At 42.1% G+C, this 27,374-nt stretch overlaps 1 protein-coding gene across 2 annotated transcripts in view; it reads right to left on the bottom strand.

Moving 5' to 3' along the window:
- The window catches only part of SUSD5 (sushi domain containing 5), a 53,816-nt gene extending 31,292 nt beyond the window's left edge, over positions 1–22,524 (bottom strand). For both annotated transcript variants that reach the window (XM_004774187.3, XM_045089071.1), the window contains exons 1-3: positions 21,819–22,524; positions 10,861–11,038; positions 6,820–6,938 (exon numbers count right to left, since the gene is read on the bottom strand). In XM_004774187.3, coding sequence (XP_004774244.3) covers positions 6,820–6,938; positions 10,861–11,038; positions 21,819–22,524 — 1,003 coding nt within the window. The remainder of the gene's footprint in view (positions 1–6,819; positions 6,939–10,860; positions 11,039–21,818) is intronic.
- Positions 22,525–27,374: the final 4,850 nt, after the last annotated feature.

The raw sequence follows: 27,374 nt of genomic DNA, 5'->3' as shown, positions 1-27,374 counted from the left end.
AGTTAGGAGGCCATTTGAGATGTCCTGGAGAGGACAGCCCCTGAGGTGAGGTGCAGATGGCAAGAACCAGGTGGGTATGGGGGATATTGAGAAGGAAGGATTTGCAGAACTTATAATTGAAAAGTTGTGGGAGTAAAAGAGAGGATGGGACGAGGGAGGGGCTAAGCAAGTTAAGGGACTGGTGCAGGACTGGGGGAGCTTGAGGCTCTAAGAGAAACATCCATAAGCAGCTGTGTTTTTGGAATCCTGGGCTTAGTGGGGAGACCAAGGCTTAAGATAAAGATTTGAGATTAGGGACACCTAGGTGGCTCAGTTGGTTGGGCAACTGCCTTCAGCTCAGGTCATGGTCCCAGGCTCCTGGGATCCAGCCTCACATCGGGCTCCCCCTGTTCTATAGGGAACCTGCTTTTCTCTCTGCCCCTGCCTGCCACTCCCCCTGCTTGTGCTCTCTCTCTCTCTCTCTCTGTCAAATAAATAAGTAAAGTCTTTATAGAAAAAAAAGATTTGAGATTAATGAACTTTTTTTTTAAAAAATATTTTATTTATTTATTTGAGACAACGAGAGCATAGCAGGAGGAGTGGCAGAGGGAGAAGCAGGCTCCCCACTGAACAGAGAACCTGACATGGGACTCTATCCCAGCATCACGGGATCATGACTTGAGCTGAAGGAAGACACCCATCCCACTGAGCCTCCCAGATGCCCCAAATTAATGAGCATTTAGATGAAAACTGAAGCCACTGAAATGCTGAGTTAAGGGAGATGAGGGCTCAGGTGAGAACCCTAGGAGGTGAGCGGAAAATGAAGAGTTCACACAAGTCACCACTGCAGACAGACAAATATGAAGAAAAGCCAAAGGAAGTCAAGGGAAAACGTATTTCAAGGATCAAGGCATAATCAAGTCCTTAAGGCTGCAGAAACAGCAAAATGCAGACGGAGAAGCAGCCGCTGCAGTTATCCATAGCAAAGCTACCAGAAACCTTGGTGAGAACAGTTTCACTTCCTTGACTGGAGAGAAGACAGAAAGCAGTGGATGGAGAGAAATGGAGAAATGGGAAGTGAGAGCATAGAGATCACATATGGAATGTAGAGGAAGTTTTGGAACTTCCTCTAAGGAAGGGGAGGAGAGAGATGGAAATGTACCTAAAGGGACATGGAGTAGCTGCTCAATGAGAATGAATTATTTTCTAAACGGTTTTGAACAGTTTCATTTGCTCTGACTCCCTAAAGGGATTCCCTCTCTTTTGAAATGTTGACACCTTTTGCTTTCCTTGTAATTCTTCCCTGCTTGATTATTCTTCCAACAGACCAGTGGCATGCTGAATACTAACAACAGGCTCTTGGTTGGGGGAGGGTCCTGTTGAAGGAAGGGGGAGGGGATTGTCTTTATGTAGATAGTTAACCATGCCTGATGCAGCATACAGCAGACAAGGTCTTAGAGCAAGTGACACATAGTTCTCAATAAATTGTTAACTCTAAAAAGAGACTGGTCATTACAGATGAGCAGAAAGGTGCATGTATGAGGATGTTCAAACACGGTATTACTTATTATAACAAAACCAAAGAACTACCAAAATGTCTAATGACAAGAGAATGTTTAATTTACATACGTTCATACAATGGGTTGTCACAATAGCCATTAAAAAACATCCTTTGGAGCATATTCAGTGTCATGGGAAGATATATATTACTGAGTGAAAAAAACAGAATCCCAGTTTGGTGAACTAAAAACGCAGGGTAAGCAGGTCTGATGCTTAAGTACTTATCTTGGGGCAGACTGTTTATAAACGACTTTAATTTTCTTTAGATTTTTGACTACAATGACAACCTATTCATGTTTATAATTAGAGAATGTTGATTCCCTGCCCTTCATGTCTCATCCTTCGTTGGTAAAGATGAGCTGAGAGAAAGAAACTTCGGGGTGTGGAGAGGATCCTGAGTGCTGGGGGCAGGTGGTCCCGGGCCACCCGCAGTGTGGCCAGAATCCCACTGACTGTGATGAAGAGTTTTCGTTCAAGCACACTCCCTCTTGGGAGGCCGTAATCAAATCCACCAGGAATTCTGACTCATAAACAATTCAGTTGCAGAGCTGTTTCCTTCTTTTTCCTGGGCACCTCCCTATATCCATCAAGGCCTGACCTGCCTCAGTTTACTCAACAGTAAGATCATTTAAAGGCCCATCTTCCCAGATGTGGGGATTAACATCCACACAGCTAGCTCTGTTTGCTTGGGAAATGGAACTCATCTTTACTTATTTCCCATTAAGCCCCAGGCACATAATGGGCATTTAATTCTGGTAAAAACCTTATGAGAGAGGTGTCATAAGCTCCATGTTACATTTTTAATACATTCCAGGAACTGTGTGACCCCCAAGAACCTCAAGAACGAAGTGGCCACTGGAAGCTCACATGCGTGTCGGTGCGGCCAGGCTCTGGGCTTCTCACAGCACATACAAGAAAGCCAATCACAGGCTCCCAAAAATGTGCCAATGGGTTCAGAGTGCAGCCCCAGGTCTTCCGGGTAGCAGGGAAGTGGAGAATCTGTCCAGGTTGCTGGTGCCTATAGCCCAAGGTCACAGAGACCTCACCGTTATCTGCCCCAGAGGCTAAGGACCCACTGGCATTTCTTCTCTACCTGCCCAGACACCTAGCATCCCCGGGAACTGGCTGTGCGTCAGGACTGTTTGAGCCCCAGTTTTTGGAATGGAAGACTGCAGTCTTGGGAAAGCAAGACCTGGTGAGGCCTGGGCCTGGGGGTATGGGCGGCAGAGGAGAGGGCATCATTGCTTCCTGCAGGAGGAATTATTTGGGCGGTCTTCTGCAGCCACCTCAGTCCTGCCCAGCTGCTATGCAGGCTCACAGGCATGGTCTGAGCCCAGTTCACTTCCTGAAGCCCTAGTACCATGGCCCTCCCTGAGCTAGTCTCCCCGGAACAACTGGGATCTATGCTCCTAGCCTTTGCTCCACCTGCTCTCTCTGTCTGCAGTGTCCTCTCTTCCCTTCCCTGATCATTATCCCTACGAAACCAACTCTTTCCAACTCCACTTCAACTGCCACCACCTCACCATGAGGAATCTCCCTCATGACCCTCCTAAGCACAATTCATTTCTTACCTATCTTTATATACTGTCAGCTCCTCAAGGGTGGGGATGAGTCCTCTCTCTCTCCCCTACAAGTCTGGGCACTAGACTTTGCATTACACTGGACAAGTAAACAAACAAATGGCCAAGACCAGGTTAATGCTAATAAGCTCAGAGTCTTCCACACTCCCTTGGGAGAACCTGAACTAAATCAGTCCTATCAGCTATACAAAACATTCGATTAATGGATTCCAAGTTCCTCAAAGCAGTGAGAGAATTTCCCCCGAAGTCAATCCCGAGGCCCAGGGCCTCCTTCGGGCCGACTTGGGAACTGGCTACTCTCACAAATTCCTGACTGCTTTCAAAGAGGTGAGCATCAGCTCTCTACTTGATGACATAAAGGAAGGGAATAATTCCTTTTTAGTTTTTAAGGAAATACAGGCAACAGCAGAGTACGCAGGGCAGGGGCATCCAGTGCTAAGCAGGTGAGGTGGGCTGGTGGGAGAGGGCAGCCAGGCCCAGGGAGGAACAGCAGCATACCCGACACAGAGCCTTGGGGGTGCAACAGGGAGAAGGCAAGAGGACACATGAAGCCTCCAGACCCCATGCTGTCGACCCCACAGACAGCTGCCCAGAGGAGCAAAGCCAGAGAAACCAAGAGGAAGCAGGTTATTTCATCAGCATCCAGCTGGTTAAAGATAACTTCACTTATTAGTTTAAGTGAGATCACCACAGGGCTGGAAATTCACTGTCAGTGAATCAAAAATACTGGAAGCAAATGAGAAAAGTCTACTTTCACGATGAGCTTTATTTCAAAAGAGAAAAACAGGAAGGAAGCTGCCTGGATGTTCCACAGGCTCTGTTTTCCTTCAGGGCTCTTCATGAGGCACATGCCTGCCATTTTTGAAGTTATCACACTTCATTCTTACCATCTTGCCAGAGAGAAGCAGCTGCACAGAGCTAAGTGCCCAGGTGTCATCCAGAAAAAGTCAACCTTAGGGGATGACACTACCCTGGCACGAACGCTGGACCAGACCTCACCTACGGTGCCGTAGAACCTCAAGGAACCTCAGCTGAGGCCGAGGCGCTACACCTTCCCTCAGCACACAAATTGCCCTTGTTGCCTGCGCTGCCAACAAAGGCTCCACTGAGGAAAAGCTACTGCTCCCTGAGGAGGGTGGAGGGCTGTGTGGGAGGGGTTGACGGGCTCTTTCAAAAGGATGAAAGGCAGTTCTCCACAGGGACAGCACTCTCTCTGAGACTCTGGGAAATCCATTCTGCTTTTCTAGAATGCTCAAGAGCAAGGAGCCCTCCCACCCTAGTCTCCCCTCATCATGCAGTCCTGAGTCCCCTTCATGACCCACCTGAAGCCTCCTCATAAATCGGGCCGGTAGGGCCAAGACTCCAGTCTTCCCCATATGAGCTCCTCCCCACTGACCTGGAGGTGAGGGGAGGCCAGACCAGGCTCAGGCAAACTACTCTGGGAGGCAGGGCTCTAGAGCACTCGATGCTAATGAGCCACATGCAGGGGCATCAGTCCTCACATAGGTTGTCAGCTGTCATGAATTGGCTTCCCTTGTTGGTTCCCATGATTCAGGGTGCTTTTGTTTTTCCTGTTGTTTTTTTAGAAGTATGGAGACCATTTTTTGCTGGAGATTTTTCATGTTTACATAATTTCAAAGTTTCAGAAAAATTGTAAGACTAAGATTCACCAATGTATTTTCATTTTGCCCATTTGCTTTACCATTTGTCTTTCTCTCTCTAGATAGATGGATGATAGAGATATCTATTTATACACAAACAAATATATGTATGCATATATACACATGTATAAATACTAGGTATATCTAACCCTGTAACTCTTTTCTGAACCATTCGAGAGTAAGTTGTAGATATGATGTCTTCTCGTCCCTAAAACCTTGGTACACATTTCCAAGAACAAAGGTATTCGCTCACAGGACTGCAGTACAGTTATTAAGTTATTCTCTAATTCATAATTCATACTCAGATTTTATCAACAATAGCTATATTTTTCTGGTCTAGGATACAATCCTCGATCACAAATTACATTTTTATTGTCAAATGTTTTTAGTCTATTTTAATCTAGAAGAGTCAGTTTGCCTTTCTTATCCTAGATATTTTTTTAAAGTCATTTTGTAAAATGTTTCTCAATTTGAGTTTGGCTCATGTTTTTTCCTGAGTAGATCCAAGTTACGCATTTTTGGCAGGAATGCCACTGAACTGAAGTTGTGTTCTTCTGATTGCTTTATATCAGAAAGCACATTATATCATTTTGGCAAAAAATTCAACTCTGGAGTCGCTGTCATGGCTTTGAGCTTGGTGCCCTACAGGACATGAAGGGATGTTTCCAACCTCTGGCTTCATGTCCTACAATTGTGGGCAAAAAGGAGCACATCCTTGCTCTGACACAACCTGTCTGAAGGCTGGTGAAGTGGAAAGCCCAGACTGTCCTGTGGCCCCCAGCATCTTAGCCAATAGCCACCAACTCCCAGAAGCAAGGCCACCTAGCCAGCAGCTGACTGTAGACTCAGGAATGAGCTCAGCCAGCATCAGCAGAAAAACACAAACTGCTGATCCAAAAAAACAGTGGACTAAATAAATCATTGTTTTAAGCCACTACATTTTGGAGTGGTATGTTATATAGCAAAAGCTAACAGATACCCTTTGTTCACCAGGGAAGGAGAAGACTCAGAAGCCCCACGTAGTCATTGAGATCACTGAAGAAAGAAGACCATGCTCTTTTTCTTCTGGCTCTGTCCTGTCTCTCTCAGGGATCTGAAATTTTGCCTATGTTTGGGATTCAAAGGAACATCTTAACTTCCTTACGTGGTTTTGAAAAACAAACCATGGATATTGCTCTCGCCAAGCTTTACAGAGCAAAGCCATGTCATTCAGGAGCTCTACTGGACAGATATCAGAAGACTCTCATAACACACTCTTCCATAGCAATGAGCAAATGAAGCCTTTCTGGGGGAAGACCCTAGAGGAGCAGAGAAGCTTGTCACTGTTAAGTATCTAACAAGCACCAGCCAGAGCCTTGGGGTTCATCTGGCTTTCTGATTTTCCAACTCCTCTGATCCCTTCCCAGGAGATTAGGATTTGGTGACTCTACAATGCAGCCTGAGGGAAGTTCCCTTTTGGGGAAAAAAGATTTTTTCCTTGTTCATGTGCAGTCCACCATGAAGAGAGACTGGAGGGCAAGCTGCATCAGCAGCTGTAGCAAATGGCTGTCAGGGGCCTGCCCACTCTTACCTAGATACCTTTACCGTTTCCATGCACAGGGGTTCCCGGTGGACATCTTTGTGTCCTTGTTGGAGGGTGGCACTCAAGCTACTGGAACCCTTTGCCAGTACACAGCATAAACCACAAATGCCTGGGAATTTACATCTGCTGTAGCAGCCCTTAACCAATGAATGACAGGTGCAGTGGTATAAATATCCCTGCTCTCTCCCCTCTGATCAGAAAAACTAGTGACCTACACTGTCTCCAGAGATCTCCTGTAGGACTGAGCCAAGATCACCCCCACATCACCGCCAATGCAGACTTTGCAATTTTGCGACACCCCTTGCTCAACTTCCTTTCTCTGACCACTGCCCCACTGCCCTATTGGCTTTTCTTTGGAAGACTTCTTCATCTCAAGGTCTGCCTCTGGAGAATGCAACTTAAGATGGCGACCACCATGTGCACCCTCCAGAACCTTGACAAAGGCTCTGGCACTGACCTTCATCCTTAATACAAAAGGCACTGTATGTGGCACCAGGAGCTGGGTTGCTTTCAATTCTCACATCAATGGCTCTCATGATTTGCTGTTCATCACTCCCCTTGCTACACACGGTTGTCCTGAAACAAAGAAGACACTGTGTTAGGAGGACTAAGAATAGGAAAAAACAGTTCTTTTCTGCCGTTAGTTCTGAATCAGCAGAGATTTTTTCTGAATTAAGATCTTTGACTGAAAGCGTCAGTAGGGAAGTAGTCTCCCCCAACAAATGCCTCCAGTCAGGAAGACAAAGGTGATGCCTCAGTCAAGGCCACATATATCAGTTCAAGTTTCAGAGTAGGTTTGTTTTATTTCACAAAGTGCTGCTCTTCTTCTTAGTTCCTTTCTCTTTGAGGGGGTTTGTTTCTGTTCTTCTTCAGATTTCTTAAAATGGATCATTACTTAGCTCATAAACCTTTAGCCTTTTCTCTGTTCTAACACAAGCATCTAAATGTTTTACGTTTCCCTCTAGGTACAGCTTTAGTAGCATCTTATAAGTTTGAGTATGAAGTATCATTCAGTTCTACATACATGCTACTTATAAACAAACCATAATTTATTCTTTTCCCATGATTTATTTAGGAATGTCATTGGCAAACAGCAAATAGTAGAATTTTTAAAATCTTTGTTTTCTAAATGGAGCATCACATCTATTTTAATCTCATTTAATCACAGATCTCTTCTTGAAATCTGCCATCTCTCTATTAGTTCCACATATTCTTTCTTTCTCTCTTTTCTTTCCCCTATTTTGATTGCTTGAATCTTTTTTGGGCATTCATTTTTTCATATTGGTCTGGAAGTTATATATCCTTTTACTATCCTTTTAGTGGTTATGACTTATTAATATTTAATATTACTTTTACCCCTTTCTCCAATAATACAACTTAAAAATTCTTAAAATATACTATGTATTAGTATACTTAAAATACTACCTAACCTACGTGCCATTTTTTAGTGTTTAGTATTATTATTACTGCTTTAAACAATTACATAATTCATTTTACCCCCATATTTACTCTTGTCATTGATTTCTTTTTTTGCATCTCCAGCCTTCCACCTGAAATTATTTTTCTCCTGCATGAAGATTAATCTTTAGTGTTTCCTTTAGTGCAGGTCTAATATAAGGGATTTTCTCATCTTTTGTCTGTCTGAAAATGTCTTTATTTAACTTTTATTCTAAGAAGATATTCTCACTGGGTATAAAACTCTGGATTGATAATAACTTCCTTGCCGCACTTTGAAACTAACATTCAGTTGTTTTGGGGCTTTCATTGTCCATTTATTATTGCTCCTTGGAAGGAACTTGTTATTACTTTTAATATTTTTCCTTTGTATTTGATTCTTACCAGTTTCACCATGATGTGCCAAGTTTGAATTTATTTGTCCTACTCAGGTTTTGTAGGGCTTCTTAAATCTGTGCCTGGATATAAGTCTCATATTGCTTTTGCTCCTTCTTTCAGAATTCCAATCACATGCATCACTTCCTTTGACCCTTTCTTCTGTATTTTCATCCTTTTTTTTCTTCTGTTCTTTATTCTGGATATTTCCTCTGAAACATCTTCTAGTTCACTAATTTCTTCTTTGGCTCTTTTTACATCAGCTGTTAGATCCATCCATTATGCTCTTAATTTGGGTTACTGTGCTTCACTTCTAGGGTTTCCATTTGGTTATTTTCATAGTTTCAGTCTTTTTCCAAAATTCTCCTTCTTGTCTTCTGAATCTTTGAACATTTGAAAAAGTTATTTGAAGTCTGCATCTACCAATACAAATATTTAGAGTTTCTACTTGTTGTCTTTATTCTGGTTGCCTTATCTCCTATGTGACTGATTATTTTATATTGGGGGACAAAACCTATATTTTATAAGATTGTTTGTGGAGATAAATTGCTAGAATAATGTTATTCCCTTCTAGAGTGGATTTTTAAATCAGTTCTGCTAGGTATCAGGAACACTGGAACTCCAGTATCATCCAGCCACATTCATGGGCTCCAGAGGATTTTAAGCTATACCGTGGCTACTATGAGGGCTTGTATGCTTCTTCCAATTTACTCTTACTCCTGGGTTATAGCCCTGTAAAGTCCCAGCCCAAACCAAAGGACTCTGCAGGCCTGCCCCACAAAACCTGAATTCAAATCTCTGTCCTAGTCCTCTGAGGCTATCTAATTTGCTACTGTTTTTCATCCATCCTTTATGGAATCTGCAAAAGCTTCTAGGAGACAATTGGTTTCCAATTTCGTGTTCACCACTTTAGGTCTCCAACCTACTCTGGATTTATGAATACACTCAACATAAATTCATGGACATACAGATCAGATCTACTATAGGTATACTATGCCATCAATTGCAAGATGCACCAGGCATTTAATTAATTGATTTTCAGTGTGGAGGGGGATGGCTGTATAGGAAATAACCACAGTGAAATGTATATACTGATGATCAGATACTTCTTGGTTCCAGAAACAATAAAATACTTTTATTTTTAGTATTAATATGTTTTATAGTAAATATATCAAACAAGTATGTTTGCTACAAAAAAATATCATCTCAGCAATGCAGAGATCTACTAATAATGTCCTAACACTTTACAGCAAACCTTTCCAAAGACTCAGTCCTGATTTGTAATGCCTGGGAGGTGGGAAGTCTGGTTCCAAACTGGCTCTTCAGAATTCCGGAAAATGCTGGTTATCTGATGCAATGATAATAACAGAGTTATCTACACCATGGAAACATTTGACTACACCATGGAAACATGTGCATGCAGGACCTGTTTTTTCTGTTTAGGAACCTGGATGTAAAATGTCCAGCAGTCAGGGCCACAGTTTCAGAGTCACTGAAACGCTTTGGAGGTAGCCTAGCTGTCCTCTTTATTCAACCACTGCTTCACATGTGGCACAACTGGAGTTGTAAGTCAGCCTGGTTGTGTGTGTTTTCTATGGTCATATGCCAGCCCATCTTCAAGGTTATTATCAGCCAAAGTAGTTGCTGGAGTCCATTTTGCTCTTTCACATTCCTGTGGCATGAAGGAGACAGTGGAATGGCTCCTGCCTTTTCTGGGTATAACTAAAGAAGCAGTTAGCAGAACGAATGGGCAGTTTTCTCCTAGCTGGCCACAAGAATTATTTCTCCACAAGGATTCCTCGGGTCAGGAATTCAGGGCACGATGCGAATGGCTTGTCTCTGCTCTCTAGTGTCTGGTCTCAGGCATGAGCTGGGAAGACTCAAAGACTGGCAGGAACTCGACAGCTGAGGGCAGGAATCATGCCAAGGCACCCTCATTCACATTTCTGGCAGTTAATGCTGGCTATGGGCTAGACATCACTGGGGGCTGTCTGTGGGTACACCTATGTGAGGTATCTTCCTGTAGCCTGGGCTTCCTCACAGCGTGGCCCACTCAGGATAAGCAGATGTCTTACGTGACATCTCAAAAGTGACTGTCCCAGAAATCTGGGCAAAGATTTTTTCCGACCTAACCTCAGAAGTCACGTGGTCTCGCTCCTGATGTATTCTGTCAGTCAAGGTGATACTGTGCTGTCCCTGATTCAAAGGGAGAGGACACGCACCCCACTTTTCAATGGGAGTAAGGGGAAAGAATCTGTGCCCATACCACCCTCCTATTCATATGTTTGTAGATGAACAGCCACAGAGAAAGAGATAATTATACCAGTGCAGAAATTATATTGAGGTGCAGAAAAAGAAAAGAGAAAAAAAACTTGGTACTTGACACATATCTGTATTACTAGAAATTCTTTACAAGCATGTATTATTTTTAACTTAAAAAGGAAATTCAAAATAACAAAGGGGGGAAAACTGTGACAGAACTCCACAAAAATGTTTTTATTTGAGAACTCAAAACAAGAATGTGCTGGAAGCTACTGCCCGTTGCACTTTGCCTATCCTCGCACCTCAATAAAATAATGACTGAGCTCCCATATCAGCCCTGGTGGGGTAGTAGGGGTTGAATGGGAAGGAGAGCATCTCCCCCACTCCCTGCCCACATCGGACTTACCCCAGGGTGCCATCTGCCAGCCAGCCGGTGGTGCACACAGCAAAGGCACAGTCCTGGACCACCGTCCGCAGCTCTTCCGCAGACACCAGGTGAGCACCCCTGCTCTTGCAGGAAAGCTGAGCCACCTCCAGTTCGAGGCCCTGAGAGCCATTCTGAGACTCCAGCACAAAAAGCTTCCCTGTGTGGGGACAAGAACGAACACAGGCTTACTCCAGGATTCATGGGAGTTTAACCTCAGGCAACTTACTCTCTGGCAGACACCTGTCAGAACTGGAGTTTACCATTTGCCTGAACCTCTGAGGGCAGCAGCTATCCTATTGCACTCATCCTGGGGACTAGGTGATAACAATAACGTTGGTGGGGTTTTTGTTTTTGTTTTTGTTTTTAGTAGGCTCCATGGCCAACATGGGGCTTGAACTCAGTACCTTGAGATCAAGAGTTGCAGGTGCTACAGACTGAACCAGTGAGGCGCACCTTACTTTGGTGTTTTAATCTGTTTTTTGCTCCTGTGTTCTTTAAAAAAAAAAAAAAAAAAAAAAAAAGTTAACTCTGCTCTGCTCTGGCGTGTTTACCTGGATAAACCCTTCAAATCTTCCTTTCTACAAGCTATTTTACAAACACCATGTGGTAAGGTTCAGTGTCCTCCGTTCCCCTGAGTTGGGTCAGTTGGTGACCCAGGGCACTGATTTAAATCTCAGCTCTCTCTTCTTCTGCCTGCCTCAGCCCTAGGGTGACCCCATACACAGCTCTCCCCATTCTCTGCTCTCTGTCTTATTGTCTCAGGATACTACCAGGCCCTTCCCACAATGAGCTTCACTGTGTTTGCTGCCATTTCTCTTGAACTAGACAAGATAGCAGATGCTATGCCTGATGCACCTTGGCTTCCTGCAGCATGTGGGGATGTAGTGGACCTCAAAACACGTGTGGCAGATGAGCGCAATGGGAACATTAATTCAGGCAGAGGTAGAAGCTGAAGCTGAAAGCAAAAGAGAGCTTTAGGCAAGAAAACCACAGAGGAGGAGGGGAGCAATGCAGTCCCTAGGAGCTTCCTGTAGAGGTGATGCAGTGCCTTAGATTACCTGATCAAGTTTAAGGTGGGGACATGGGCACCTGGGTGGCTCAGTGGGTTAAAGCCTCTACCGTTGGCTCAGTTCATGACCCTGGAGTCCTGGGATCGAGCCCTGCCTCGGACTCTCTCCTGGCAGGGATCCTGCTTCCCCCCTCTCTCTGCCTGTTTCTGCCTACTTGTGATCTCTGTCTTTCAAATAAATAAATAAAAATTAAAAAAAAAAAGATGGGATACAAACACCCAGTTAGAATGAGACACTTCTATTAGCAAAATTCTCATAATATACTGATTTTATTAGAATGAGACACTTTAACTGTTTTCAACTGCAAAGTAAATATAACAAATATAACAATCCCTTAGCTTTGGAACCAAAGTTATGAGAAAAATGCAAAAATGTTTCACAATAAACATATCTGTAGGTGACTTGTCCTCCCTCAGACTTGGTACCAGGGTGCAGTACACAACCTGAGCAACTATACTGGATGACCCTGCCTGGAGAAGCATGTGCCCCAAGACACTTTTGCATTAATGGCATTTGCTTCTGGAAAAAAAATTATGAAATTTAACTGAGGTGATGATGGCCAAACCCCTGAGCAAGGAGGCTGAAAGAGAAAACCCAGGGCTCACAGGGTAGGGAATGCGATAGACCTCCTCCCCACTCCATACCATCTCATGCACACATTAATACACAAAGCTTGGACCCTGAAGGGTTAAACTCTCAGGATAAGAGTGAACAAGGATAAACAACGTTTCCTCCCCTCATTCTCAGGGGACTGTTGGAAGAGTTGTCCTGGTGCTAGGAACCCAAGTGCTAATACTCATTGGGAATTGCAGTACTAACAAAAACTGGCCTCTAAAATACTTTAAGCTGTGAATTTAGCTTAAAGTGACATGATATTTACATTTATCTAGAAACCTGGTAGGAGCAAACATAAATCTTGTCTAGAGAAAAAAATACTTTCATCTTATGCTTCAGGAAATTCCATGCAAATATTTTTTCAAAGACAATGACAACTAAGTCTGTAGGAGACAAGGCACCACTAGTAAGAAGCAGCATATATAACATTCAACAGACACTGATCCAAAGAGAAATTTGATACTGGTATTGATAGGCATAGATTATAAAACAGTGATGATTACTATACTTAAAGGAATAAAAGACAAATCTGAAAATACCTGCAAAGAATAGAAAACCATAAAAAGTGGCTTGGCTGATCCAAAAAAGAACCAGATAGGACTTCTAGAAATTAAAGATACAGTGATAAATTAAAAATGCAATCAGTGTTTTTGGCTGCATATCAGACACAATTGAACAAAGAACTTATCCTTGAAACAGAAATCAGAAGAAATCATCCAAAATGTAGTAAAGAGTTTAAAAAGATGGAAAATAATAAGATAATAAAGAGACATGGAAGAGAGAATAAGATTCCAGAAAGAAACCTTCACATTTACAGGCAACTGATTTTGAACAAGGGTGTCAAGACTATCCAATGAGAAAAGAAGAGTCTCTTAAGAAATGGGGCTGGGACAACTGTAGGGACACATGCAAAAGTGTGACGTCGGACTCCTGCCTCACTCCCTACAGGTTAGCTAACTCAAAGAGAATCAAAGACCTATATGGAAGAGCTAAAACTGTAACACCTAGAAGAAAACATAGGAAATCTTTGTCATCTTGGATTATGCGGTGATTTCTTAGATAGAACAGTAAAAGCACAAACAATCAAAGAGAAAATACATAAACTGAACTTCATCAAAATTTAAAACTTTTTGCTTCAGAGGACAAAATCTATAAAGTGAAAAGACAACCCACAGAATGAAATAAAATTTCTACAAATATACATCAAATAAGAAACTTGAATATAGAAGGGGTGAAGAACTCCAACAACTCAACAACAATTAAAGAAACCAAACAACCTGACTGAAAATGGGCAAAGGACTTGAAAAGATGTTTCTCCAAAGACGTTTCACAAACTTGAAAATCGATGCACAACAGCACTAACCATTAGGGAAATGCAAATCAAAACTACAATTAAATACCACTTCATACTCATTAGGATGGCTATTAATAAAAAAAGAACAGAAAATAACAAGTATTGGCAGAATGTAGAGAAAAATTGGAACTATTATGCACTGCTGGTGGGATTATAAAATAGTGCAGCTGCTGTGGAAAATAGTATGGTGATTCCTCAAAAAACTAAATGTGGAATTACCATGTGATCCAGCAATTCTACTTCTGGGTATATGCCCAAAGAAATAAAAGGAGGCACTTGAATGATATTCATACAAATTCCCAGCAGTAGTATTCACAATGCCTATGGGCAGAAGCAACAAAAGTGTCCATCAACAGATGAATGGATAAACAAAATGTGGTGTATATACATATATGTATGTATATATATCTGTGTATATATACATAAACATACACACAATGGAATATTAATCAGCCTTAAAAAGAAGAAATATTTGATACATTTGATACAACATGGATAAATCTTGAAGACATTATATTAAGTGAATTAAATCAGTCAAATTACAGAGACAGAAAATAGAAAGGGAGTTTCCAGGGCTGGGGTGGGGAGGAAAGAGAACTAATGCTTAATGGGGACAGAGTTGCAGCTGGCAAAGATGAAAAAGTTCTGGAGATGAGTGGTGGTGATGCTTGTACAACAATGTGAGTATACTTAATGCCCCAGAACTGTATATTTAAGAAGGGCTAAAATGGTATTTAAAAAATGGGCAGGGATGCCTGGGTGGCTCAGTGGGTTAAAGCTTCTGCCTTCAGCTCAGGTCATGGTCCCAGGGTCCTGGGATCGAGCCCCGCATCAGGCTCTCTGCTCCGCAGGGAGCCTGCTTCCCTCCCTCTCTCTCTGCCTTCCTCTCTGACTACTTGTGATCTCTGTCTGTCAAATAAATAAAGAAAATCTTAAAAAAAATTAAAAATTAAAAAAATTAAAAATGGGCAAAGGATCTGAACAGACACCTTTAAAAAAAAAGATTTTGTTTATTTATTTGAGAGAGACAAAGAGCACGAGCAGCAGGGGACAAAGGGGGAGGGAAAGGGGATCATGACCTGAGCCAAAGGCAAACACCCAACTGACTGAGCTACCCAGGCACCCCTGAACAGACATCTTTAAAGAAATGGCCAATCAGCACATGAAAAGATGTTCAACATTATTAGCCAACAGAAAAACATAAATCAAAACCACGAGATATTACTTCATGCCCACAAGGATGGCTATCATCAAAAAAACCATATTTTGACAAAAATGATGGTGAGGATGTAGAAAAAGTGGAACGTTCAAACACTGCTGGTGGAAATGTAAAAGAATGTAGCTGCTTTGGAAAACAGCCTAGAAGTTTCTCAGTTAATAGCAATTTCTCATAGAGTTATCATATGACCCAGCAATCACACTCTCAGATGAATACCCAAGAGAACTAAAAACATACTTATATAAAAACTTCTATATGAATGTTCATAGCAGAATTATGTGTAATAAATAATAAATTGAGTTCATAATTGTAAAATTGTGCTTATAACAGCCAAAAAGTAGAATCCACTCAGTGACCATCAACTGATGAATGGATCAATAAAGTACGGTATGAATATCCAAACAATGGAATGTTATTTGGCAGTGAAATGAAATGAAGTGCTGATACATGCTGCAAATGGATAAAAACATTATGCTAAGTAAAAGAAGCCAGTCACAGAAGCTCACATATTGTGTGATTCCATTTACATGAAATGTCCAAAACAGGCAAATTCAGAGACAGAAAGTAGTTGCTGAGGACTTGGGGAGTTGAGGAGAAACAAGGAGTAAATGTTAATGGATATAGGGTTTATTTGGGGGCAAAAAAAAAACTGTTCTAAAATTGTGTGTAGTGATTCATAATTCTGTGAGTATATGCTAAAGACCAGTGAATCACACACTTTAAATGGGTGAATTGTATGGCATATGAATCATATTTCAATAAAGCTGTTATTAAAAAAGACATCGCTAGAGAAGAACAGGTTCTATTATGATGATAGTTATTTCATGAGTAATATAAAATAATTTTAAACACTTAAATAACAACTCTAGACTGAAAGAAAGCAGTATTAACAAAACTACAGGGAGAACTGGAAAATCCACAGTTAAAATTAATAATTTTAAACACTATCCTCCTCAGTAATTGATAAAACAGGAAAACTTGGGAAGAATATAGAAGATTTAAGCAACAAAATTAACACACTTGATGTAAGGACCAATGCACAATACTGTATACTACAAAATACACATTCATTTTAGACACACAAAGGACATTTGTAAAATTGTTCAAATACTGAGCTACAAGATAAATCGAAAAACTTTTAAACACTGAAATCATACAAAGCATATTTTAAAATCACAATACAAATAACCTAAAATCACTTGTTTTATTTACTGAACACTTATACAGTGTTTACTATGGGCCAGGTGTTATTCAAATTACTTGACAAATACTCATTAAATTAATCTTTATAATAACTCTGTGATGTAGGTGTTATTATCCTTATTTTTTATAAAAAAGATTTTATTTATTTCTCAGAGAGAGAGAGAGAGAATGTGCATAGGCAGGGGTAGCCACAGAGGGAAAGGGAGAATTAGGCTCTCTGCTGAGCAGGGAGGCTGATGCAGGGCTCAATCCCAGCATCCTGGGATCATGAGCTGAGCTGAAGGCAAATGCTTAACTGACTGAGCCACCCAGGCACCCCTACTCTCCCAATTTATAGTTAAGATTTAGTATTAATGATTTGTCCAAGATCACACAGCTGGGATACAAAACCAGCGTTTACATCCTTAATCGTAAGCACCAAATTATACTGCCCCTTAATAGCAAAATAATAACTAGGAGAATCCCCTTGTGCAAGGAAGTTACAAAATACACTTCTAAATAAACCATGGTTCAAAGAAGAAACCACAACTGAAATATTTTTATGTAAGTGACAAAAACTGCTAGAGAAACTAAAGTAGTATTTGAGGGACATTTAGAGTCTCAAATGCTCATATTACAAAGGTAGAATAGTTGATAACCAATGATCTAATTTTCTATCTTAAAAACACAAAAGAACATAAAATTAAAGTTTCTAAAAAAGTAGAAGGAAGAAAATAAAAATGGAACAAAAATCAATGAAATGAAAAGCAGATATACAATAGAGAAAATAAAGCAAAAATTTGCTTCTTTCTAAAGAATGATAAAATTGATAAATCCCTAGCAAAATTAATCAAGACAAAAAATAGAGAAAATACAAATTAGCAATATCAAGAATGAAAGGGGACATCACTACAGATCCCATGGACACTGAAAAGAAAACAAGATTTTTATGTCATATATGCAGTACATTTGGACGAAAATTTAGATGAAATGGACAAATTTCATTAAAAAGCAAACTTAAAACCAACTCTAAATGAAAAAGGAAATCTGAGTATCTCTTTACCTACTTAAAGAAATTAAATTCATCATTTAGGGGCCCCTGGGTGGCTCAGTTGGTTGGGTGTCTGCATTCAGCTCAGGTCATGATCCCAGAGTCCTGGAATTGAGCTCCATGTCAAGCTCCCTGCTCAGTGGGAAGACTGCTTCTCCCTCTCCCTCTCCACTCCACCTCCACCCCTCGTTCCCTCCCTCCCTCTCTCTCTCTCCCACTCTACTATCTAAAATAAATAAATAAAATCTTAAAAATAATAATAAATTCTTCATTTAAAATCTTCCCATGAGAAAACCCTCAAACACATATGATCTCACTATCAAACACTAAATAAAGCAAAACAACAGCTCACCTTGCAGCAATCTTTTTTTTTAAGGTTGTTTTTTTTTTTTTTTAAGATTTTATTTATTTATTTGACAGAAAACAAGTAGGCAGAGAGGCAGGCAGAGGGAGAGGGAGAAACAGGCTCTCCACAGAGCAGAGAGCCTGTCCCAGGCCCCTGGGATCATGACTCAAGCCGAAAGCAGTCGCTTAACTGACTGAGCCACCCAGGCGCCCCTTTGCAGCAATCTTTTCAGAGAACAGAAGAGGGAACAGCTTCCCAACCTATTTTAGAAATCATCATAATCCCAGGGGCACCTGAGTGGCTCTGTCAGTTAAGTATCCAACTTGCTTTTGGCTCAGGCTGTGATCTCAGGGTTGTGATATCAAGCCCCACTTTGGACTCTGCTCTCAGCATGGAGTCTGTTTGAGACTCTCTCCCTGTACTTCTCCCATGCTCACTCTCTCTAAAACAAACAAACAAACAAACAAATCTTAAAAGAAAGTCATCATGATCCTGATGGCAATACCAAGAACATTTTAAGAAATGAAAATTACAGGACAATAAATCTCATGAACACAGAGTCAATAACCCTAAATCTGTTTTTTCACTCCAGGCTCAGTTCTAGGTCATCTCTCCTCACTGTGAAACCTTTCCCTAGGATTCTATCCACAAGCATGGTTTCAAAGACCATACTTAACACAGATGACTCCCATTCTTCTCTTCAGTCCAGACCCTTTCCATTCACCCCACCCACCTTTATACCTCTACCGTCTCTCACCTGCACAACTAAAATGGCATCCTATACAGTCTCTCTATATCTAGTCTTGCCCTGGTCCCATCCATTTCTCCCTACACCACAATCAGGGTGATCTTTTCAAAATGCAAATCTTATCATTCTACTACTGGAAATCATCCAGCGGCTTCCTTCCCTTTTTTGGATTAAAACAAAACTTTTGTTTATGAGGACCTACCTCATTCTACCCCCTCCAATTTCCTTAGCATAATTTCAAACCACTGCCACTTTGGACTCTTGGCTCCAGCCATTCTCTTATCACATGGCCCATTTTCCCTGCTCACAGTTTTGTTTTGTTTGTATCATGATATTCTCTACCTAGACATTCATTCTTTCCCCTCAGACCCTCCTACACCAAATCTAAACTTTCTAGTACATGCTCTCACAGTATCTCTATCCTTTAATTTCATCACCTATCAGATTTGCAGCTTCACATTCCATTCATGTAATCATTTGCCTACTGACTCTCTAACCCATTGGATTTTAAGCTACCTGATAGCAAGGACCTATTTCTCCTCACCATTCTATCTCCAACAGTGAAAATTGTACCTTGCTTACAGTAGATGCTCAATAAATTATATGTTGAATTAATGAATCCTTTCCTGTATTGCAGTTAATTTGCATCCAATTAATGTGAAAAATTTTCAGTTTCAAAAGTATTTTAAAAGTACAGTAGAAAAAAGGAAAAAAACACAGATATCTTTTATATATCAAGTGCATATCTTACTAGCCAAATGTAAACTAAATATTCTTCATTTGAATTTATCTCACTGACTTATTTTTAATAGGTCAATAGAGTTTTTAAGAACTCCAAGTCTCTCTTCAAATGTCTATAACACATCACAGTTTAGCTGAACCTTTCTTCTTCTTCCTTCCATCACTGTAGAACACAAATAACTAAATGTGGAAAGTGGTAGTAGTTAAACTTATATTTGGTAAAGAAAAGAATCCTTTCATAATATAGGCTCTAATTCTTGAATGGCTCTATTATAAAAGTTGGAACTCAGCAAATGGAGTTTCTTGAAAGCAAGTGTACCCATAACTGGGGTAGGGGGAGAAGGAAAGAAAGGAGAAGGGAGAAATGGAAGCATTTCTGGCAAGGAGCAACAAGAAAACAAACTCCGTGCTGCTGTTACTCTCTCCTTCTCCAGTGATATTTCTGCCTCCATTTTTCTATGACCCACCTCAAGCCAGAGAGGTGCAAAATACTGATCCGTATTCATTTGGCATTCTATTTAAGCAGTAACAATAGGGTGAAACTCTAAAGCTTCTTTGACTGCAGAGATAATTCTTTAAAAGGAATTAAGTTGGTACAATAGTATACAATGTTCAAAAGTTAATACTAACTCCAATTTATTCTACTTACATTCTTTAAAATCAGCTTAATTTTCATGACTCTGTGTCAGGCAAAAAAAAAATACTACAGTAAAAAATGAATATCGGATTGACTGCTAATAAATATGGGATTTTGTCTGAGGGAATAGACATTTTCAGGAGTTAAATTGTGGTGATGGCTGAACAACATAATGAATATATGAGAAACCCCTGAATTGTGAATTTTTAAATGGCAACTTTTATGTGAATTACATCTCAATTAAAAAAAATGAAGTTATTATGGGGAGCCTTCAAAGTTAAAACTGTTTTCTTCTCTAGTAATCTAAGGTTATGAAGAAATAAGACATCATCTTTAATTAGAAATAAAGAGTTTTTCAAGCTGGCACTAAGGATAAAAGTACCAAAAATTCTAAGATAATATCTGGAAGTTTTCAAGCTGGCACTAAGGACAAAAGTACCAAAAATTCTAAGATAATATCTGGAAGTTTCTTCTTTCCCTAATCACCATGCTTCTTTTTGTGGAGCCTTCTCATTTCATCAATATTGCTTACTAAAAATCAATGACGTTTAAAAATACACAAAGCTGGGGCTGTCTGGGTGGCTCAGTCCTTGTGTGCTCTGCTCAGGTCCTGATCCCCCGTTCCTGGGATAGAGCCCCCCCCCCATCAGACTCCCTGCTCAGGGGGGAGCCTGCTTCTCCCTCTTCCACTCCCCCTGCTTGTATTCCCTCTCTCACTGTGTTTCTGTCAAATAAATAAATAAAATCTTTTTTAAAAAAATACACAAAGCATCCCAAAGGTGAGGGTTTTTCCTCCTTCATCAATGTAATTTGTCTCAAGCTTGGATTTTCATCGATATTGCTTACTAAAAATCAATGACGTTTAAAAATACACAAAGCTGGGGCTGTCTGGGTGGCTCAGTCCTTGTGTGCTCTGCTCAGGTCCTGATCCCCCGTTCCTGGGATAGAGCCCCCCCCCCCATCAGACTCCCTGCTCAGGGGGGAGCCTGCTTCTCCCTCTTCCACTCCCCCTGCTTGTATTCCCTCTCTCACTGTGTTTCTGTCAAATAAATAAATAAAATCTTTTTTAAAAAAATACACAAAGCATCCCAAAGGTGAGGGTTTTTCCTCCTTCATCAATGTAATTTGTCTCAAGCTTGGATTTTCTAGAAACTGTTCATGGATGTGGGAACAGCTGGCTTCTTTTCTCTCAGATTCTCCTCCACCAAGTCAACAGGGTTTTGTTCCAAAATCAAAATACAGCTGAATTAACTTTTCAAAACTTAGCCGATATAGGCTCTTATCCTGCCAATTTAAGGGAAGTACTGAAAGCTTAATTGAGGTTCAAGAAGCAAAAAACAAACAAAAAAAGCAGGTCGATTCTTTCAACCTGCAATAATCTGTTCCTTATCTACTTCTCCAGCTTTGTGTCAAATGACATCCTCACCTTGCAGTCTCGGCCCCAGCCACTTCATCATTTATTCCATTTCCCCTGCTATTCACAGGCCCTTTGCACATGCTATTTCCTCCCCCACAAGACATTCTCTTCTCCCCTTTATCTACTTGATTCCCACTCATCTTTAAAATATTCTTGGACCTAGCCAAACAACCGAGGGAAGAATCTTCTCCGCCCTGGCACCAGGAGGACATTCAATACACGTGGAAAGTTCTACCTCTGCCGAAGAGGTTCCAGGGCACCCTAGACGTGATTTCATTGTGATAGACCTCTCATGAAGATTTTCGGAAGGCTAACTGCGGGCTGCCGGACCATCGCACAGGCTTTCTCCAGTGCCTGGAGGAAGGGTTCACAGACCGGGGTTGGGGTGGGGGACGCTGGGGCAAGCGGACACTCGGTGGGTCAGGCGAGGGACACAGGGTCGCCCGGGCGCCGCTCGCGTCGTTCCCCGCCAGGCTTGCGGGGGAGAGCACCCCAGCGACCCTCGGTTTCCCCTCCCGGACCCCACGCGCCACCCCCGGCACCCCGCGCACACTCACCATCCGCCCGCACCGAGAGGCGCGGCAGACCGAGCAGGAGCAGCGCCGCCGCCCAGAGCTGGACGCGGGGGCCGCGTCCCTCGGCAGCCATGGTCCGAGCGTCCACGCGCGGCTGGCTCGAGCGCGGGCTCCCGCGGCGGGCGCGGCTGCGCGGCCACTGCCCCTCGTGCTCCACTCGGCTGTGCGCACTGCGCTCTGCTTCGCGGGCTTCGCGCCCCGCTCGCCGGAGGGAGGAGCGCGCACAGCTCAGGGAGGCCGGGCGCCAGGAGCCGCCGCGCTGGGGCCCCTGAGCTCCCGGGGGTCTCATCCGAGGCGCCGGGGAGGCGGCTGGACCCGGCTCCGCCTTCGTGCCGGGCACCTGGAGGCCTCGGTACCAAAAGAGGCTGCGCCGGACGCCGAGCTCCCGGGGCGCCGCCGGGGCGGAGGGTGAGGGCACGGAGAGGCGGGGAGAGCACAGAGCCGGCTGCAGGGAACCCCCGCCTGCCCGGGAGACCCTCGGCGAAAGGGTGACGCAGTGTGAGAGGCCGGGCTCTCCAGGAGGACCGTTCAAAACCGAATGTCTAATTCTGTCCTCTGCCTCTTGACTTTGCAGTTGGCGTCCTCCCCTAGAGCAGGAGGGGTATGAAAAAGAAGACTCTAACTTGCCAGCCTCACTCTGAGGAGTGAAACGCACGCAACAGCGAGACTCCTCCGAAAAGCGTGGCATGGAAGGCCCTCACAGAGGAACATCTTCCAGACGCTTCCTTCACGACGTTTCAAGGTACGCCCTAACATTTCTCAGCACCGACAGCGCGGGTGCGGTTGTCACCGTTTTCACACCTTCCAAATCAGGGCTTCCTTGACCTTGACCCAGGCCCGAATTCTGGATTCTGTTGGTCAGGGCTGGGAACACACATTCTAAAGTGTCCCACCGAATTCTGCTGCAGGAGCCCCTGCTCTGGATTGGTTCCTTTTCCTCGCTCACCCCCTGTCCTGTTCATAGCATTAGCATCATTCAGCGGGAGGAGGAGGATTTGCATTCTTCGTATGGGGAGTAATAAAGATCGGTATTGTAACTGGGGCATCCGTGACACTGTATAGTTTACAAGTCCCTTCAACCTTAACGTACTGGTCAACAGATACGTGTAGTGAGTGCCCAGATTGTGCCTGACTCTGTGGGGGGCTCCGATCTGTCAAAAAAAAAAAAAAAAAAAAAAAAAAAAAAAAAAAACAAAAAAAAACAACCAAGCTCAAACTTAAATTATAGGTACTTAAGATGAACAAGTGATTGGTGCTAAAAGGAACAGACGCTTGTCCCCAAGACAATGAACTAGGACACAGACATTGAAAAGCTACCTACTTTCTTTTCTCAATGTAAAAACTAGAATTTGAATGCACATTGGTTTACTACGGGTGTCATTTTCAACTCATATATTTTTGAAGTGTACGGAAAAGATAATCTCCTCTCCTTGTTCCAAATGTCAATGACAAGGCTATTATTAGTGGTTAATTCCTTTGTGAAATAAAACTTTTCTTTTAGGGGCTCCTGGGTGACTCAATCCATTAATAAAGTGTCAGACTTCTCATTTCAGTTCAGGTCATGATCTTAGGGGTTGTGAGATTGAGCCCTAGGGCTCTGTGCTGAGGATGGAGCTGCCTTAAGATTCTCTCTCTCTCTCTCTCTGTCTCATTCTCTGCCCCTGCCCTACCCTTTCCCTTAAAACACACACACACACACAAAACTGTGCTTGTAAAATAAAAATGTTCTGGGGCATTAAATGCAGTGAGACCTGACCATCATTCACATGTAAGTGTAAATCAATTTATTTAGCTACTTCTCTTCTAACAGCTAGCTGGTAACCTAAGGAGTGAGACTTCACATGTCTGAGTGGGAGGGGACGTTTTAAAGCCTGATTATTGCTGAGAATGGAGGGGAGGGAGGCACCTGCTGGAGCTACTAACTGAATCTCTCAGTATCTGTGCCACTAATGTGTTTAGAATAGTCAATTGACTATTACTGTCTAATCCTAATAACATTTTAAAGTTTGTCACTTTTCATATCTGTCTTGGCTTGTCCTAATTTGGGGAGATGGTATGCTCTAAAGGTTTGGTGCAGCCGATTTAGAAAACTCTTTGATACTTTCCTATACAGTTAAATGTACATCTCTCCCGTGACAAAGAATTCCACCTCTAGATATATATCCAAAAGAAATAAAACTTATATCCACAGAAAGATATGTACACAAATTTTACAGCAGCTTTAGTCACAATTAAAATTGGAAGCAACCCAAACATCATCAACAGATGAACAGAAAAACAAACCATATCATATTCACACAATGGACTGTTATTTAGTAATCAAAAGAATGAAATACTCGTATACTCGATAATGTGGTTGCTGAGTGAATTATACTTTATGATTCCATTCATAAGAAGCTCAAGAGGGGCAAAACTAATCTGTGGTGACAATAAATAACATGATTGCCTTTGACAAGGCAGGAACACAAAGGAAATTCTGACCTAATGGAAACAGTCTATATCCTGATGAGGATGGTGGTCACATGAATGTACACATTTGTTAAACCTCACTAAACTGTACACTTAAAATCTGTGTGTTCTCTTGAATGTTGTTTATACCTCAATAACAAATACTTCAAAATTCACCCCTATGAATTTAGTAGGTTCTATTAAACCTACTTAGGTTTAATAGAAGGAAGCTTAATAAAAGGACCACGTACAGAGATGTGGGCACGGTTGAGAGAACCAATAAGAAATGGCAGAGGTCTTGACCATCAACAGTCGGAAGCCATCACAACTCTGAGGTCTATGGGTAGGAAGGGAGGTTGAGGTGTTACCAAAACTCAGCAAGAGCCATGGCCATGGAAGAGGTTGCCTGAAAGGAATGTTAGCCATACGTAGAGGGGCAAAATTGCTGCCACTTATCTGGTAGGAAGGGAGTGGGGAAGAAATACCCCACCATCTCTCTCCTTGGACCCTTCAGCTTCCTTGTTATGCCTCCTATTGGCTGAACCTTTTGACAGCTGCAGGGCAAAGGAGCTCAGGTGTCAGAGTCCTTACCAGGTCATTCTCTCATGGTACGGAGTTGGTTAGAGAAAGGCAGAAAATGGGACTGGAGAGACAGTTGGAAAACAACCACACAGCCCATCTATTCTTCATTTGGATGAAGAGAATTCAAAACAAAACAGGGGAAACACAATGTCCTATCAGTTTCTCTATGTCGATTCAATCATATTCTCACTTGGAGCTAAACTATAATATTAACCACTGTCCGTGGTTATTTTCACATATGTGTTCTTTCACATAAAAGGAAAAGGGGAGAAGTAAATAATTATAAAATATGGATGCTAGAGAACCATTTCCATAACTGGTCATGAGGTCTTATTTGATAATCAGGGCAATGCTCCCCCCGTCCTTCCATTCTCTGAGCATCTTGGCCTGCATGACTTTTTTTTTTTTTTTTAAACTGGTGGGAGGGATCCAAACTTTCACTGATACTAAGGATCTATCTTTATTTGTTGGCTATAGTTTCTCACTGACTATTGTCTTTGGACATGGGAGTTCTCTGGGATCTGAACATAGTCATTCATGCCTTATTATGTAGCAGCAACACAAGTTTCTCTTCGTAATCAGGACCAATCACCTGATTGACCAGTCACCAATCAATACAGTGACCTTCTCCTCTGTCTGTTGGAGAGCAATCTTTGCTTCCAAGTTACCAGCACATGCCTGTGTGTTTACTGACGAAAGTATATTTCTTTGCCCACCCAAGCCTCTCAGTTCACCAATCTAAAGGTTGAGGGGATGGTATGCAAAACTTTTGTAGGTGGGTCATTATTGGTAATGGAAGGGAGATCATACCCACTTCCGCTCCTTGGTTTTAGACAGTGTGTTCTGTCTATAAGAGAAATGACACCATTTCTGATGGTTTAAGATACATCTGTATCCTGGGTAAGTGTCCTAACCTCTCAAGGTATTGTCGCCAGCTAGGCACCTCAGCTTTCTATCAAGCCACCTACTTCTTGGTAATGAGGCATGTGGTAAAATTCAGGGACATGGCTACCCTAAAATTCAGGGACATGACTCCTACTGCTTTTACTGCAAAATCAGTTTCTTGTTACTAGATGATGTAATGCATGATCGGAAGGCAAAGGATGGGGCATTCTAGGAGTCCATGGTAGTCATACTAGTAGAAGCAAAGCAGGCAAGGAAGGCAATATCATATCTAGAAAAAGGATCTATTCCAATAAGAACAAATAATTGTGACTGTGGATAAAGGATCCAATACAAACAACTTATCCCACATGTAGCCAACAGGAGGGACCAGCTAGGGAATTATGCTGTATGAGGACTCATGGTGGCTTCTGCTGTTGGCACGTTAGACATTCAGCAGTGGTGGTAGTCAGATCAAATCTAAAAATAGATGTTTGTATTATTCCACTCCTGTGTGGCCCCCACTTCTGCTACCATCATCTCTACATATATGGTTCTACTATAGAAGCACAGATATGGCTATAGAAAGAGGTACCTGACAACTAGAGAATGGGTTTCATTCTCCAAGGTGTCCACCCCATTATTAAGGGCATCCTCTCGACTGAATGCCTCTGGGGAGCCTACGTTACACATATATTAACAGATTTCTAATTCCCAGAGGTGCATACTGATATCCTTGTAATCAGTCTTCCAGTCTTGAATTCTTTAGGTCTCTGACCAACTATTTTAGGTATTATCTGTAGATCAGTGCAGATTCATAAGGCTATTGGTCATATTAACCAAAGTTGTACCCATTGGGAGAATTTTCTTTGGCTACTGTTTTTTTTTTTTTTTTCATTGTGGTAAAAATATGTTTAACACAAAACCCACCACTTTTTTTAAAAAAAGATTTTATTTATTTATTTGACAGAGAGAGATCACAAGTAGGCAGAGAGGCAAGCAGAGAGAGAGAGAGAGGAGGAAGCAGGCTCCCTGCTGAGCAGAGAGCCCGATGTGGGACTCGATCCCAGGACCCTGAGATCATGACCTGAGCCGAAGGCAGCGGCTTTACCCACTGAGCCATCCAGGCGCCCAAAACCTACCACTTTTAAGGGTAATCTGTGATCTTAAGTACATCCACATTGTTGTGCAACCATCACCACCACCCATCTCCAGAAATTTTTCAGCATCCCTAAAGTTTCAACTTTGTACTCGTTAAACAATAAATCCCATTTCCTCAGCCTCCCAGCCACTGGTAACCATTGTGCTACTTTCAGTCTCTCCAAATTTGACTGTTCTAGGTACCTCATGTAAATAGAGTCATATAATGTTTGTCCTTTTGTGTCACTACTACTTTTTTAATGTTTTATTTATTTATTAGGGAGAGAGAAAGAGTGCACCTGAGCAGGATGGGAGGGTACAGAGGGACAAGCAGATTACAAGTTGAGTGGGGAGATAGTGCAGGGCTCGATCCCAGGACACTTAGATCATGACCTAAGCTGAAATCAGATGTTTAACCACTGAGCCACCCAGGTGCCTACTACTGCTTTTTCAGTCCTGTATCACAGTGGCGATGGCTAGTGCCAT

The sequence above is a fragment of the Mustela putorius genome, unplaced genomic scaffold (genome assembly GCF_011764305.1).
Source record: "Mustela putorius furo isolate JIRA1106 unplaced genomic scaffold, ASM1176430v1.1 tig00003834_pilon_pilon_pilon, whole genome shotgun sequence".
NCBI lineage: Eukaryota > Metazoa > Chordata > Mammalia > Carnivora > Mustelidae > Mustela > Mustela putorius.
The sequence above is the reverse complement of the archived record's forward strand: the minus strand, read 5'-3'. Positions and strand labels throughout refer to the sequence as shown.